The 16,041-nt window shown below is 39.7% G+C and overlaps 1 protein-coding gene across 1 annotated transcript in view; it reads left to right on the top strand.

Moving 5' to 3' along the window:
* The window catches only part of rab26 (RAB26, member RAS oncogene family), a gene marked incomplete at its 5' end in the record, with an annotated part of 84,104 nt that extends 71,509 nt beyond the window's left edge, over nucleotides 1-12,595 (top strand). The window contains 4 exons of the mRNA XM_084566896.1: nucleotides 5,029-5,094; nucleotides 6,900-6,956; nucleotides 7,665-7,741; nucleotides 10,808-12,595. Of these exons, the coding sequence (XP_084423022.1) occupies nucleotides 5,029-5,094; nucleotides 6,900-6,956; nucleotides 7,665-7,741; nucleotides 10,808-10,910 (303 nt within the window). The 3' untranslated portion in view covers nucleotides 10,911-12,595. The remainder of the gene's footprint in view (nucleotides 1-5,028; nucleotides 5,095-6,899; nucleotides 6,957-7,664; nucleotides 7,742-10,807) is intronic.
* Between the last annotated feature and the right edge of the window lie 3,446 nt (nucleotides 12,596-16,041).

Below are 16,041 nucleotides of genomic sequence, written 5' to 3'. Positions count from 1 at the left end.
AGCCTGGCATCATTGGAGTGTCGCCATTGGAGTGTCACTCAAGTGCTCAACAAAGAAAGTTGAAACCAGCACAGTTGTCATGTCGTGTGCCCCATAGCTACGTCGTATACATATGTAGCTAATCGCTTCACATCCCCATCTTCCATTAAAACGTGTTATACCAAGTCTCTCTGTCACTGCTAGTGTGAACGCACCATAAGTCCACCCAAATCTACAAGCGTGGTGGTAGGAACCAAAGTCATAGATGGTCTTTATTCACGGTAAAAGTTTTGGCAATCGACTTGTATGAGAAATGTAAATTTTCTGGAGCGTTTTCAGATATGTTGACACTGACACATTTTCCTTATCTATTTAGAAGAGGCCCACTGAGTTCAGCTGTAGTAATATGCAAATGAAAATGTGCCATTATCTGGAGACTTCCAGTACCCCAAAGACTGTCTGTAACTGCTAAGATAGAATTTTATTTTCTTCGCATGTCTTGGATTAACATTTTGAAGCTGTGAAGCTTGCATCTTTTTCACACTTAAAAATAAGCATTCAGCAGAGAGATAACGGGTTTCTATAGAAGCTCTTTTATATATATAAGCCCAGGACCAGGACAGTCTGTATCCCTCAACAGCCAGTCTTTGAATTTAGGTGACTGTACACAGTGTCAAATTTATAGATGTACCAAGTCTGTAAATCTTACTGCCTGTCAAAAGATATCACATGTAGACCAACCTATACACGTGTCCCACTCCCACGTACTTGTGAACTCTGACGCTCAGCGTTGACAGCGAGTCCTTTGAAGTTTGATCGCTGCTCAGAAATCTGTGTTCTTCCCTCACTTTTCCCTTAATCCACCCACAGGCCGCCAAGATCTTTCAAGGCTGCGTGAGTAATTGGCAGGTTCACATGTAGTTGGGAGTCGGAGCTGCTGAGTGAGGGCTCGGCGCATTAATCTCAGCGTAATGAAGTGATGTAAACCTCACAGGATACTGTAAACCTTTAGACGAGGGGAGGGATTACCATTGATCTGAGTGGTCTTCGTCTGATGATGCACACAAAGGAAGAAATGGAGAGAGGAGGAATTGTGTGTGTACTGTACAATATGAGTGTGAGAGGGAGAGTGGGACCTGACCTTTCTCCTTCCTGTTTCATCCAATAGCAATAAAATATATTTGCCTCTGCCTCCTGCTAGTCAGACACAGTCAATATTTGGCTCATTCAGGCTTGAAATGTTAACAGCAGCTCTCTGCCCAGCTGGCCGTCTCCACTTATGTTATATTTGGGGGTTATATTTCTTTTGTGTACCACATCAGCGCTAACACCCTTGCTGAGAACTTTTCAATTCAGTTTGCTCCATTAGCAAATTACTGTAAAAGATACAAATGTGCTTTCTTTTTTTTTTCCACTTCAGTAACCTTTACACAATCTGAAATGAGATTTTGGCACTAGAAGGGAATGTAAACAATGTCGGTCGACAGTGAGGGATTTGTTCACAATGTTTGAGGTCAAAAGCCAGCACAGTGAAGGTGTACACTGTAGCTCTGAGAGATTTGTGGCCTTAACCCTTCAGGTTTACCGTCAAAACAATTAAGGAAATTTCTTATATTTTTGGAAGAAAGCTGCGAAGATGTGACTATGCAAGCAGGACGAAATTTCTCAGTTCTTTGAAAGAGCACATTGGGAGTTGTTGCTCTTGCACTTAAGCCTCAAAAAAGTATTGCCAGTGATTCATTTGTAAGAAGTTAACAGTGGAAAAAAGTTGTTTGTGAGTGCCAAAGCTTACATTGGAAGCATTTTTTAAGCAAACTGGGTCATGCCATGTATTAAAAGTTTCCCAACTCTTTACTTAGAAAAACACCTCTGGTTATTTCATGATGTCTTATGAAGTCTCTATTTTGGTGGAGCCATCACAAAGATAGATTACCAATTAGGCAATATGGACAACCATCAAGGAACCCAACACCCCGAAGACCCCTAAAAGCCACAGGTTCATCCATTAGATTGGTTATAAATGCTAAGCTATTTTCACCACTGAAGCACTAATATGCACCAGAGCTAGTCCTGAAATATTGTGGATGGGCCCCTTGTCAGACTTCAGTTTGAAGACCTTTTTGACTTCAATATCTAAATACCACAAACATGTTTTATTGTTGGACTTTATAGGAACTTAGGCAGATATGTGCGGGGTCACTGGAGGCCCACAGTAAATATTTGCCTGGAAGCCCTTTAATAGCTTTGTCCATGAGTTTTAATTTACAACCCTCTAGTACCTACTAAAATATCCACTGCTGTGCATGAACGCGTTCATATTTTTGTGAACTGTGAACTTGAGCGCATCATTCTTCCACCTGTGAGTGTAGACGTGACTTTCGCTCAGTCTGGCATGGCTGGAACTATTTCACTTTTATCTGTGTGAACTAGTTCCTGTTTAGTGTGAACTTGCACAACAATGAAAATATCAAACAGCCAGAGTCTATCAAGTGCTCTTTTGCTCTACATTTGCACCTGCTGTAATTTATTTGGAGATTAACAGATTTCTGAATTTGATCCAGAAGATGGCAAGATAGGTAATTTGACAGGCTTCAAGCTATATAGGCATATGGTTGGTTGACGAGTCACCACATCATTGGAGTGTGGAAACACAGTCAAAGCCTGCTGAAATTTGATAAATCATCATTGGACTGAGCTCCACCCTTTGCAACTGGGTCCAGGACTTCCTAACCGACAGGCCGCAGTCTGTGAGGATCCACGACGTCTCCTCCACCTCCATCACCCTCAGTACCGGCTTTCGTTCCTTCCCATGTACCAACATGTGTCGTAATGACAATAAAGAATCCTTGAATCCTTGAATCCTTGAATTTCCATCACATAGTGAGCAAAGTCAGGCTTGATGGCTTCGTATGGCTGGCTCCCACTAAAATGAAGTGTGTGAACGCAGCATTGGAGTTCCTTTTCCATAGAAAGACGATATAATTTTCTACCAACATTCTGATTACAAAGCTCGCTACGCTGACTGCTTTCCAGCTCCTTGGACTGCGCAGTGTTGTGATGGATGATGATAGTCCAGTCCCTTTTGTGTAGCTGTGTCAAGCTAAGTCCATCACCCTCTTTGCCTGTCATAATCGTACATAAAGAATGTTATAATCAAAGCATAAATTGTGACAAATTAATTGAATTGGTCCATTTGTTTGGACATTTGTTTCTACAATCCGACATACAACCAGAATAATTATGAAATTCCCCCATCTCCTTACAACAACATAACATTGACACTCTCTTTCAAACAGTAGAGGTTTCACCTTGAGCTGCTCTTAAATGCTGTTTTCACCGTTGCACAACCCGTCTGTTTCCTTACGCATATCTTTTTTTTTTTGTCCAGCTTATCTAGGCTTAATAGAGAGAGAGAATGTCAGATTATATAACTGTCCTTCATGCTCGCCCATGAACAGAAAATTAGTCACGCTGGAAAGTTAATACAAAACCTGTCAACCTCTTTGGGTCATTACTGATTGTCCTCTCTATCTAAAACGTGTGTTTTACTACCAGGAAAATTACACCCGTTAAGGGGTTTTGGTTTATGTATAATGGTAGAAAAAAATGGATTTAGATGTAATCACACACACGCACACACCCATATGTGATCTGTTCAGAGAACAAGGTCCAGTAATTACAATAACTGTAATTATTTCCATAATCATCTGGTGTAATTAGAAACATGAATGTAGGGCAGCTACACGGTTTTAATGTAAATTACTGTAAACTGGATTAATAATCCTATAAACAGGTGGTCATTATAAATACACAGTTTTTGGATGGGATTGAAGCTAAAAACATACCTTCACACATACCTTCTTCTCCACTTCTAAATACTTCTGTTGTTAGTGTCCACTTAAAATCGTTATGTTGTCCCTTTAGTACAGTGGCCCTCAACCACACTGCAGCAAGAGAAAGCAATGTACAAATAGACCTGAAAAACACAAGGACATTAATAAATAAAAATATCCCTTCTAATTTGACAACATGGGCAAATACAACAAGAAAAGAAGAACTAACAGAGAAAATCAGAAAATAGTACAGACTATAATTGGAAATGTTTTGCTAAAAATAATGGCTGGGACAATGCAGTAGTTTGTGACTCACATATCTTGGTATATTATATTAGAGTTGTTATTTTTGTGCACATAAATGCCGATATTAGCCAATCTGTGATAAGTTAATATCGGCCAACCATCTTGGCTGGTCTGATACACAGCTCAAGCTTCAAATGAATAATGATAGCAATGATTTGCTTTGAGAAGCAGGTTAGTCTCATTGTGCAGCGAGTGTCATTTATCCATAACTGTCCACCATAACCTCCCTTCAAATGTCATGTCTGCTGTTGTTCCCATATTTAAACCAAGCCCATCATGATTGCATTACTTGTAATCAGCATACTGGAATATTGCCAAGTACATTTACTCATTTTTCTTTGTGTGTTTTACAAAATATTATCTGACAGCAAAGAAGGACATGCTCAGTACTAATCAGATCAGTAGATGCTGCAACCATTTCTTTCTCTCTCTTTGCTCTGTCTCTCTTAGCTTCATCAATCATCTTGTCTCAGTTGGATAGAGCTGCTCACATCACTGGTCATTGGGCATTTCAAAACTTTCTGAAAGTGAGTTGGAAACATTTAACCTCCGGTAAACAAACAGCGAGTGTGAGACTGACCTCCGGATACATGAAGTGCTATTAAAGTCAAGAGGCCACTGGCCTGTAATTGAAAGGATATGGATGAACTGAAGCAAGAGGATGAGAGAAGATGGGTGAAGAGGAGAAGCTCTGGAGGATAGAAAGGATGCCAAGATGAACTGGAGGCAGTGAATGACAAATTAATCTTTTGTCTTTCTCCCTTTCTCATTCCCTGTGGTACTATCCATCTCCTCAGTCTTTATCTCCTGTCTCTCCTCTCATCACACCTATCTTCTCGGTACTCCCTCCTTGTCCTTCTCTTTCTGTTTTAGAAATGCTAACTGCTCTGTGCTCTTTTTGCATCTCCAGGCATGGCTGACGGAGATTCATGAGTACGCCCAGCAAGACGTGGTCGTCATGCTGCTGGGCAACAAGGTGAGACCTTGTTGCCAGCAATGGGAGACAGATGGACTCATAGAGGGAGGGAAGGAGGGATAATGGAAGGTGGTATAGTGGGAGGATGTGCCTGAAAGCAAGGCCAGAGTACTTTATTATATGGTTATGTGCTAACTATGCATTATGCTAGAACAGTGGCAAGCTCGAATATGAGTAGTATTAAAGCTTAACTAATAAATATTTCACATTTATGTTAGCAATGGATCAAAGGACTTTAGTGTGAAAGGAGAACAGTCGTATTTTAGAGTATTACAACCCAATTCTGCGGTCCTATTCAACTTTAGGCAATTTTCATTTTTATGCTTCTAAAACTGCTGATAACAATGGAGAATTGTAATTTATTTTTTTTGTGCTGCTAGAAAACCATTGAGAGCCAAGGAGAATGAATATCAGACTTCCATTCTCCAGGTGGACAGAAACCAAATTAATAACAAAGCTGCTCCATGACTGCTCCATTTGTAATTAGGGTTTGCTACAACTTATCGGCTACAACTAATAAAATGTTTACCCAGAGGTGCTAATGTTTACAGCTTGTTTGTTCCTTCTGTGGCAGAAAACAAGCTTAGGGTAATTAAGGTTCAGAGATCATTATTAACCTATAATCCAGTTTTTAAATTTGCTGTTTTGAAAAGTGAGTCTGCTGTAGTGGCTAATTCTGCTCTCCTTCCGGCCTCAGAGTTAAAACACCACACATCTTGCTCAGGATTTGGTGGAGACAAAAACAGAGCTAAGAGGAGACTTTATTAATGAACTCGTATTCTGATGATGGTAACGTTTGTTAGCTGTAGCAATTTTCAAAAGCAGTAACAATTAATCCACTAGCGTATCAGTAAGAGATAATGTTGACCAACAACATGACATGTTGCTCTGTGTCTGTTGGAAGGCAGCTGTTTGCTAACATGCTAGCTGGAAGGGCAACTGATGCAACAAAATGGCACTTGCATCAGTTTAGCTTGTTTGGAGTTCCTCTGCGTTCAAATGGCTTAATAAAAATGTTTACAGGCGCATTCTGCATATGAAAAAATATCTAGACAAATATTTCAATTCCGTCTCAGATTTTTCTATAGCTTTGAAGACAGCCCAAATTCCCCCGCGGCCCAGACGAGTTTACTGGGGTTGTTTCGGTCTGGAGGCGCTCAGGTTGTATTTCATTATGCCTGCCGACAATCTGGCGGGCCAAACAGATCGATTTGGCGGGCTTCATGTGGTGATTATGAGAGCAGAAGAGTAACAGCTTCGTTATTACACACGTCATCTGAATGCCACTGAGTTGATTTTGTTTGCAACAAAGCGACTATTGTCGAAGAAGCGAGATGTGTAGATTCCACTATCACATATGTTATAAAAGATATTGACTGCAAAATAACTTTAAAGGACCAACATATAACGGTGATTAAGGCATATGTTAATAAGCATACGTCACATAATTAATTGCTCTGATTGGCTTCAGGATGATCCAGTTGCATGCAGAGGTGTACTTTCTCTGTATTGGCTAGAACATGACACGTAATGAAATCCAAATTGAGTGTGACTACACCAGGCAATGATTTGTATGCCTGCATCTTCAGTGCGTGTTTATTTTCAGAAAAGAAATAGCTCAGAATGTTCAAGCAGGTGTTAAAACATGAAAATGTCTCTGTCAGTGTTAAATAGATGTAAAAGAGACTAAGTTCATGTACTGTATGTCACACAACCAGTGACATAAGTTCCCTAATTACCTTCAACTACACTCTAGACACGGTTGACAGTTTCTAACTTTGCATTGTGTGTCCAATGTGTTCTAGGCTGACACCGCACATGACAGGGTGGTGAAGCGAGAGGAAGGGGAGAGACTGGCCAAGGTGAGCTTTCTGCTATTCACCACGACTGCACATACATTTAACATACTGTACGAACAGCACACACGCAGTTTGACACATGTAGCAACGGAAGACATGCTGTGTAATCTGCCCTCCAAGTCACGTACGTGGACTCTGAAACTCCCCCTGTGTAGCTGCTTGTGTCGTGATTAGTGCGTGTAATTATGGATTCATGGGGGCGCGTAATGTTGTTATTGTTCGGAATAAATGACAGAGACCGGCTTACTTCATTTTACAGGTCGTTTCCCTCAAATTAGCTCTGAGAGGCGTGTTAGAATAAATATGATGCGGTAGGGCACGGGCAAAAGGACTGCAGCTGTCGAGGTGACGCACTCAGTGGGAGTATTGAGATGTTCACACATACACAGAATGAGATTACTACGGCATCGACCGCTTTCTGCGTTCTCACTCTGTCTTGTAACTTCCAGATAAATTTGGAGAAAATTAGTTTTGAAAACCAGAAATCTCAGTGCCCATTGAAAGTATTTTCAAAATATTGGTATTGATCAGTCCCTCTCCACGTACTTTAAACCCCAGCTCTACACCTAACTCCTCCAAATCCTAAATTACTCATAAACTTGTTTTTATCTCTCAGCTTCTGGTCATTTTGTCCACTCTAGGACAGACGTGGGAGTGCCAAGTCCACGCACACAAACTCAGACACCTCATTGCAGATGTTTCTCTATGCAGGAGTTTGGCGTGCCCTTCATGGAGACGAGTGCTAAATCTGGACTGAACGTGGAGCTGGCCTTCACTGCTGTGGCTAAGTGAGTAACGCACACAAAGACACACTGTGATCCCTGGTTGATCTGGTGTCACATGAACCCAATACATGCCCTTACATGCATGTAACTATTCAAGACACGTAATAACGCAATCTTCCTTTGACAAAAGCTGAATTCTTAAGCAATAATACACCCCATTTCCACGCCAGTACACTCATGTACTCGTGTCATCTCATGATGATGTCTTTGAAGCAAGATCCAGGGAAATGGAGGGAAATTTAGAATTTAAAAGTAACAGTTTTGCTTTATAAAGACTATAAGACGCTGTAGAGTGACATTAGATAGATAGATAGATGGATAGATATGGATATTAATTCAATTCAATTCAATTCAATTTTATTTATATAGCGTCAATAACAATACATATCGTCTCAAGACGCTTTACAAAAACCCGGCCTGAAACCCCCAGAGCAAGCCTGAAGGCGATGATATTAACAGGTATAAATATAAATGTATAATATCGTGTACAGCAAATCAGATGTTTAATTCAGTCAAATGAATTCTGTGTCTGGGCATTAAAGATCCTTCAATAAAATAAAATAAATAAAAATGTATATCACCTCCATTGAATAAATTCCAGTTTTGGAACATGTCACATGGCAAAATGATTGGAAACTGCTTGTTGAATATTTAATAGTGTTTTATATAAAATCTTTTACAATGTAAATGTAAAACTGAACTGTGGAGTGCTAAAAGATGAAGTGCAGTAATTTAGTCAACAGAGACAATAAAGAGATAGCCACAACATGGGATGTGTCCTTTAACTGCAGCATCGACAGTGACATGCTGAGTCTGGCCAGACACCAAGCACTGTTTATTGACTGTCCAGTAATCTACCCAGTGGGATAACATAAGTGAGGGAAACTTTTTTTGTTCTTTAGTATACCACCTAAGGGCTTTAATTTACAACTTGAAAGCCCGAAAGATATCCAAAGCAGCCTTCTTACATTACTAGAGGGGATAGTTTTAAAGAGTAATTTCTTGACATGATGTATTCGTTCGCTGTTGAAAATGCCAAACTCAAGTGTTGTCGTAAACAGAGACACAAATTCAGTCGTTAATGTAAGATCAGTATGTAAACCGAAAGTTCCTCTCAACAACAACAGAAACTATGATACTATTTTTACTGTGTCTTTCTCTCAAATGGGTAGAGTTCGACAGTTTGTGTGGGAGCCGTTTCACATTTATAGCCTTGTTATGGTAACAGGCTGGCACGGTGGGGTGTTGCCAAGAATAGCATAGCATAGTCTGGCACACGATGGTTCTACAAATACAGAATACATAACCAGATCTTTTCTTGTAGTCATTCTCTAGCTCGTGGAAGAACATTTTCAGTTTTTTCATCTCCAAAACTCTCTTCTCTTCTATGACTCATCCAGTTTTTTCATCTCTTGCGCCTCATGTTTTAGTCCATTTTACTTCAGAGGTACTTTACTTTTTTTCAAAACACACTACTGTAAGTGAAACACAGGGGAAAAAAAGGTTCACATGGAAACTGACAATGCAGGTGTGGCGACAGCAAATGGCACATTGTACTGCATTTTCATGGATTGAAAGATCATCTAGATTCAAGATTCAAGATTCAAGATTTCTTTATTGTCAATTTCTCAATACGTTTGCAACATACAGAAAAATCGAAAAAACGTTTCTCTCTCTTTCTCACATAATAAATAAAATAAAATAAAATAAAAACCTAAATAGACCTAAAGTGGGTGAGGTTGGCAGTGAAACAGTTGCTATGTAAACATCTGTATATAATATAAATATAGTGAATAAATAGAAAATAGAAATTTCTATGTACATCAGTGCAATGTATAGTTACAGCTTGGATTTTTATTTATTTATTTATTTATTTTTAAAATGTGCAAAGGTGCAGTAAGTAAGGTGCAGTTTGCCGTCAGAAGGCAGGTGAGGTAGAGTCCCTGTGTGATGGGTGGGTTATGGTCCGGCAGGGGGCATGAGGCGGGGGGGGAGGGGGAGATGGGCAGAGTTCAGCACCCTGACAGCCTGATGGACGAAGCTGTTCAGCAGTCTGGTGGAGCGGGCCCGGAGGCTCCGGTACCTTTTCCCCGAAGGCAGGAGACTGAATCTAGGTCTCTGTTAATATTGTTTTGAAAGGTCGTGAATTATGGAGTGGTTAGAACTGATGCCTCACAGCAAGAACGTTCTGGGTTTGATTCCATCTGGGACTGTAAGACTGTAAAAAAAATGGATGACACGTCTCCACTTTATCCCATTGGTCAAACTGATACTAGTATCACAATGATACAGACAAAGAAATGTTGGATTATATACTGCACTTATTTTTTTTGTTTTATTTTCCAACTCTCACGTTCCTACGGGACCGCTTCACAGAACAGCACCTGTCAGTCATCATGTTGTCACATTCTGTTTTTATAGTATCAAATATTTAACTAAAACAAAATCATTCAGAAAAAACACTTGACCGTACATCAGTATTATATTAACTACCTACAATGACAGGAACTATCTCTGAGGAACAATTAATTGGCGTGTACTTTAGTGTTTTAGTTTGGCCCAAGTCCCATCCACTAACATGGAGGAGGTGGAGCCTATGACCTATACTGCAGCCAGACACCAGGGGGAGCTACACACGCTTTGGCTTCACTTTGGAGGAGCTGTCATGGCGTCCACTTTTACTACAGTCTATGTAAAATTACTCAGGTGTTGTTTTGTTTTGTTTTTTTGAAAGGTCACACAAACAATTGCTGAAACGTATTCAAAGACATACAAACAACAATTAGGAAATGCAAAATGTTCAGAACCCCCCCCAAAAAAAATGTTTACAAAAACATGTAAAATCGCCACAAAGAGATATAATACAACTGCAAAAACACACAATCACATAGACTCAAACAACTAACAGACACATACCTACAAAAAGTCAGGACTGCAACAAGACAAAAAGTACCTACAAAAACATACAAAACTTTGGCATCTTCAAATACTGTATTGAAATAACACAATTTAGTTTGGGATTAGTAGGCAGCTGTCATTTTTTTCTATGTCTCTCTCTCTGTCTCTCAGAGAACTCAAGCACAGGACCATGAAGGAGCCCGACGACCCAAAGTTTCAGCTGCAGCAGTACGTCGACAAAGAAATGAGGACTGCTGGCTGCTGCCGTTCATAGACCACATCCTATGTCTGTGTGTGCGTCTGTGTGTGTGTGTGCGTTTGTGTGCGTGTGAGAGAGAGAACAGGTACATTTTGTTAGACTATGTAATAAGCTGGAGTCTGTGTGCCTGGAAATGACCCTGCAGTTCTCAGTGTTTGTGTTATTTCCCCATGGTCACATGTGCCCAATACGCTCTCTCTCCAAACCCACCTTTCCACTGCAACTGTGAATGTAAAATAACTCTTGTCTACATGCTCGCACATAGACATGCATGTCTGCACACACACACCTATGTTTGTAAGTCTACTTCACGGCCCGTTTGATCCACTCTGTGCCGCACTCCGTCAGCGATGTACATAGTTTCAATGTAATTTTAATTCTGTGCCCTGAAAGCCTCGTCGTTTGTAAAAGCCTGTCTTGTTGAAACAAAACTATATAGAAAGAAAATATATTGACTCTAAAATCAGTCTTGTTAAAGTAGTAGAAACACATTTGTACAAATGCGCTACTGCACCTAATATAAGCTGTCGAACGGCACTGTGTGCTGTTTGTGTACAGGATGTCAAATGACAACTGTTTTAATAACACTGATACATCTGTGAAACGTGATTTGAGCTCTTGAACTTTTATACACAGTTCATTTTAATACAGTAAACTTTATGAAATCTCCCTCATTAAGTAGCAGACCTTAATAAATATGTAAAACAACAACATCAGCAAAATACTTATCTGACCCCTTCTGTACTCATACTCTATATAGATTTCTGGAAAACTAGGTTTTATTGCTTTATGGCAAAAACAGGAAGATGGGGGTATTATTCTGGATAGATGAATTCAATAATTCTTCAGATAAATTCTTTTTTTTTTTTTTTAAAGTGCAGGAAAAATACAAGATTTAATCTTTTTTGTAACTCAAAGTCAAAGCGTTTGCAGGAAATCTGGTCCAAGACTATCCAAAAACAAAGGGAACTGGATTTGTTTTCTTGGAGACGTTTATCTCATCCATTCTTCAGGCTTGTGCTCTACCATAGTTTGAACAAAGTTCCGTTATTTAGTAATCTGCCTAGAATTATTGGGAAATATTTGCTATTTGCTAAAAATTTGTGTTAAACTATGTATTTTGCCATTTTCCCTGCTGAAGTTTTGCAGTTTGTGCAAATCAGTGGAGATTCATCCGGAGTTGGTTGACCCTCAAGAGTAGTGGAATCTGGTTGTCTGTTAAGAAATACAGTGCTGCTATGACACGTTGGCTTGAATGAAGAGGATTTTCAACAGCTATTTTGACTCTTTAAGCGGGTCTTAGTGGTTCCGTCCATTGGTAAGAACACTTTTTACTTTACCAGACGTTCGATCAAAGATGGTTTCATACTGAGTTTATCAGGAATTCCTACAAAGTATTAGTAAAGATTTTACAATAGTTTCAGAATGAATCAGATGTTGTTAATTTATTGTTTACTTGTAATCTGTATACTGTATCTTAACTGAGATTTGTATTGTATCAAGCTCCTGTGTTCAAAATAAAGCTGCAACCTGAAAGAGTGAATACACTTTTCCTGTGAATCTGAAGCGCCATCGTCTGGCAGTTATGTGCAATTACAAGATTTGCTGTGGTCAGCCTTAACTACACAATACAATGATCTGTCTGGTCTAATGCCTTCTTTTACAGTGCTTTGGAAATTTGTTCTCCCGGCTGTAGTGACTCAGAATGGGCAGAGACGAGAGTCAGGTTTCAGCAGATCAGCAGGTCTATCTGTCAGCGCTAGGACAAGAATCGTCCCAGAGTCTTGGATGTACCTGAAGGTGGGTGTGAAAGCTTGCCTCTCCTGTCCTCCCCTCTGCTAAATCGAGATAATTGTTGAAACGCTTAGAGCTCATATACTGTTAAGTACTACTGTACTTAGTACTACATACTAATGTTAAGACACTCCCACAATTTTATTTACCAAAACAAAGCATGAAAATGATTCAAAACATCAGCAGATTTTTAATTTTAGTACTGAAAGTTGTGAAAGATAATCCGATCAAACAAATGAAACTGAAACATTATACTTGTGTATTTGTTTATTCAGGAAAATGAGCCAATATTACATATCTTTCAGGTGCAAAAGTAAGGTCAAATTAGAGTCCATATCATTTGTTTTTGTGATATCCACGTTATCTTTGTGCATCATTTTCCATTCAGTCGAACGTATTAGAAAGGAGTACAGACCTTGGAGCGATTACCAGGCCGGACTGACCTGGAGGAATGATGAGTAACAAAACTAATAGGCCCCTATGCTAGGCAGGGGGCATTTTAACCTTTAATTTGATTGGTCTGTCGTTATTTGAAACCCACGACACTGGAACCGGATAGAACAATGTGGAAAAGTAATGGAATAATCAGGAGGAGGATGAGAGGGAACAAAGTGACCAGGACAGGGGCACAGGAAGCAAATGTCATACAGGTAAACAAGTGACAGAGCAGTCTGTAATGTCATTTGACATTCCAAATTATAATTTTTCTTGACATATATATATATTTCTGGGTCAGTTTGATCCAGACTAAAATGTTCCAACCACTATTGGATGGACTCCCCATCTGTGGGAGACAGATGTTCATAACTAAATTATTGCAAATCTAAACATTTTCTCCTTTGCAGCTGTTAGCATCTCCTTGCGTGCTAACACGAAGACAACGATAACATAATACCAGCTAAACATCAACATGTGTGACCATATGTCCGCAGGGAGATGTTAGCATTTAACACGGAGCACCTCTGTGCTGAAGTACAAACTCCTCGCAGCTGCTAGAACGTAATGATTCTTATGATGCTATGTGACAGAAACCAGATTTTCCTATTCAACAGTTAGTCTTATTATTCCATAAATAACAAGTACTCAACACTGTACTTTACACCTGTAAACAGATTTCGCTTTAGCCATGGTTGCGAGGGATGTGAAACCTATGTCCTCAGACAAGTTTATGAGTAAGTGGTTAGAGAAGCAGCTTTGGGACCAAAGGGACACATCCCTCGTAACCATGGCTAAGGTGCCTCGGCTGAGAAAGCATGTAACCCCCAAACCGCACTGAGTGTACTGTGTGAATGGATGGATGGATGGATGGATGGATGGATTTCCTTATGTGGGATCAAGGAAGAAACAATGATTATTATTATTATTATCCAAAAAAAAAAAAAACAGTTAAAATTTGAAGATGTTTCATCACGCATTCAAGTAGCTTTTCAGTTCTAAAAGACCGGTGGGAGATTTAGGGTTTAAAAAGGAACATTTATGTGTGTTGCCCATGTGAAACTCTACGGTCTGTTAACAACCAGCTACTTACCTGTAATTGCAGGAAACTGGTTAGATCCTGTTTTCCTTCTCCGATGAATGGTACTCTACAGCCCCATTACTGGCCAGAGACTCCTGCGTCAAGGTGTGAATGGGAGTGAAACATTTTGGAGACGGATGTTAAGACTGTGTTGTAAATTGATGGCAGATTATATCTCAAAAAACACAGTATATCTATAATTTAAATTTTAGTCTTAGTTTGGATTTCACACTAACGGGGCCACAACAAGCCCACAACCTCTAACTACTGTATATTCTTTCATCCCATTTTTGGTTTATACCAGTTTACACAAAATGAGATAATGACGGGGACAGACAGAATCTACACTGTGTCCTGTCCGCCTTGGCTCAGTCCAGTGTTCTCTCTCTCTCTGTCCCTATTTTGCCGTGTCCTTCGCTGCAGGTGGAAAATACACAACCAATGCGAGCCTGCGCAACACCGTGTGCTCAGACTCATGATGACTCACACTCTGACTAATAGTTATTCCACTTTTGTCACATGTTGTGTCGAGAGAATAATACCATAAGGAGATGATAATGACGGACTGACAGGCAATTAATCTCAAACCAAACTCTTACTAACTGCCAGGCCTATGTGAAGCCTCTACTCCGCCTCAATCTGGATGAATACTCTTTGTCTGCTACGATCTCATTAACATGCATAATGAGTCTAGTGTTGTACCCATGTACCCAACATTTTCTGTTTACACCGTTTACATCTAATAACATGAACGTGTAATTACAAGCTTATATTAGTTTACCTTAAACATATTTGACTCTTCGGGAATATAAAACAGAAGTAGAAATAACATCAATTTTTACTTTTTATTAACAACAATGGTTACTATACAAAAATAACTGGAATACTCCACCATGTCATAAGTCCCCAGCTGGTGGTAGAAATAATATGTCTGCAAAACCCAATAAACCCATAAAAGAGTCAACTGACAGGCACAGCAACTGTGCAACACTTGAAATCTGCTTGGCAGCCTTTAGCAGATTCATAGCTCTTCTATCAAGCATCAAGCTGGGGTGATTTGTAATTCCTTTAGTGCCCACCAGGGGTCGCACTTGTACCACAGATCTGAGTTGTCACAAGCATGTCATCACTGATACTGATTAGACTGAGTGAAAAAAAAAAAATGAAATAAAGAGATGCAACTTTATGTATTATTCAGTTTGTTTCAGAGAAAGCAGTGCGCTGGCCTCATGATCATAGTTTATGGCCATTTAAAATTGCAATTTAACTCGAGACCAGAGCCAAACCAACGAGAAGACAGTCCCTGTATTATTACCTCATCTTGTCACCTTGCTCTGCAGAGAGCACTGCTTTGTTTCATTATGGTATTTTAGAAGTTATGCAGATAGTTAAACATTTTGGTAAAATACCTGTCTCCTCTTCTCACTTTGCTGAGAAGACTAATACCGCTCTTGTATCTGTCCAAAGAAATAGGGCTACAGCCAGTTGGCCTCGCTTTGCATAAACACTTCAACAGTTGGTCTGGCTCTGTCCAACAACTAACGACTTGCTAGATAGTGGTAAAAACAAATGAATTAACACGTTATTTGTTTAAACAGCTGTTTGATCTACTGAAAGCTGGGTTACTTGCTCCCAGAGGCATTTTACTCGTACCTGTTTGTATGTATTTATAACGTGTTGAGCTTTAACGCTGTTGCTAAGTGAATTTTCTTCAGACCGTACCACGCTAGCTGTGTAGCCCTCTGTGCTAAACTAAATGGATGCTCGCTGAAATCAAACAGACACCCTGCAAATAAGTGTATTCACTAAAATGTTGTATTATTGTTTTATTTGCTC

This window comes from Chelon labrosus (assembly GCF_963514085.1).
Source record: "Chelon labrosus genome assembly, chromosome: 19".
Classification (NCBI taxonomy): Eukaryota; Metazoa; Chordata; class Actinopteri; order Mugiliformes; family Mugilidae; genus Chelon; species Chelon labrosus.
The sequence above is the reverse complement of the archived record's forward strand: the minus strand, read 5'-3'. Positions and strand labels throughout refer to the sequence as shown.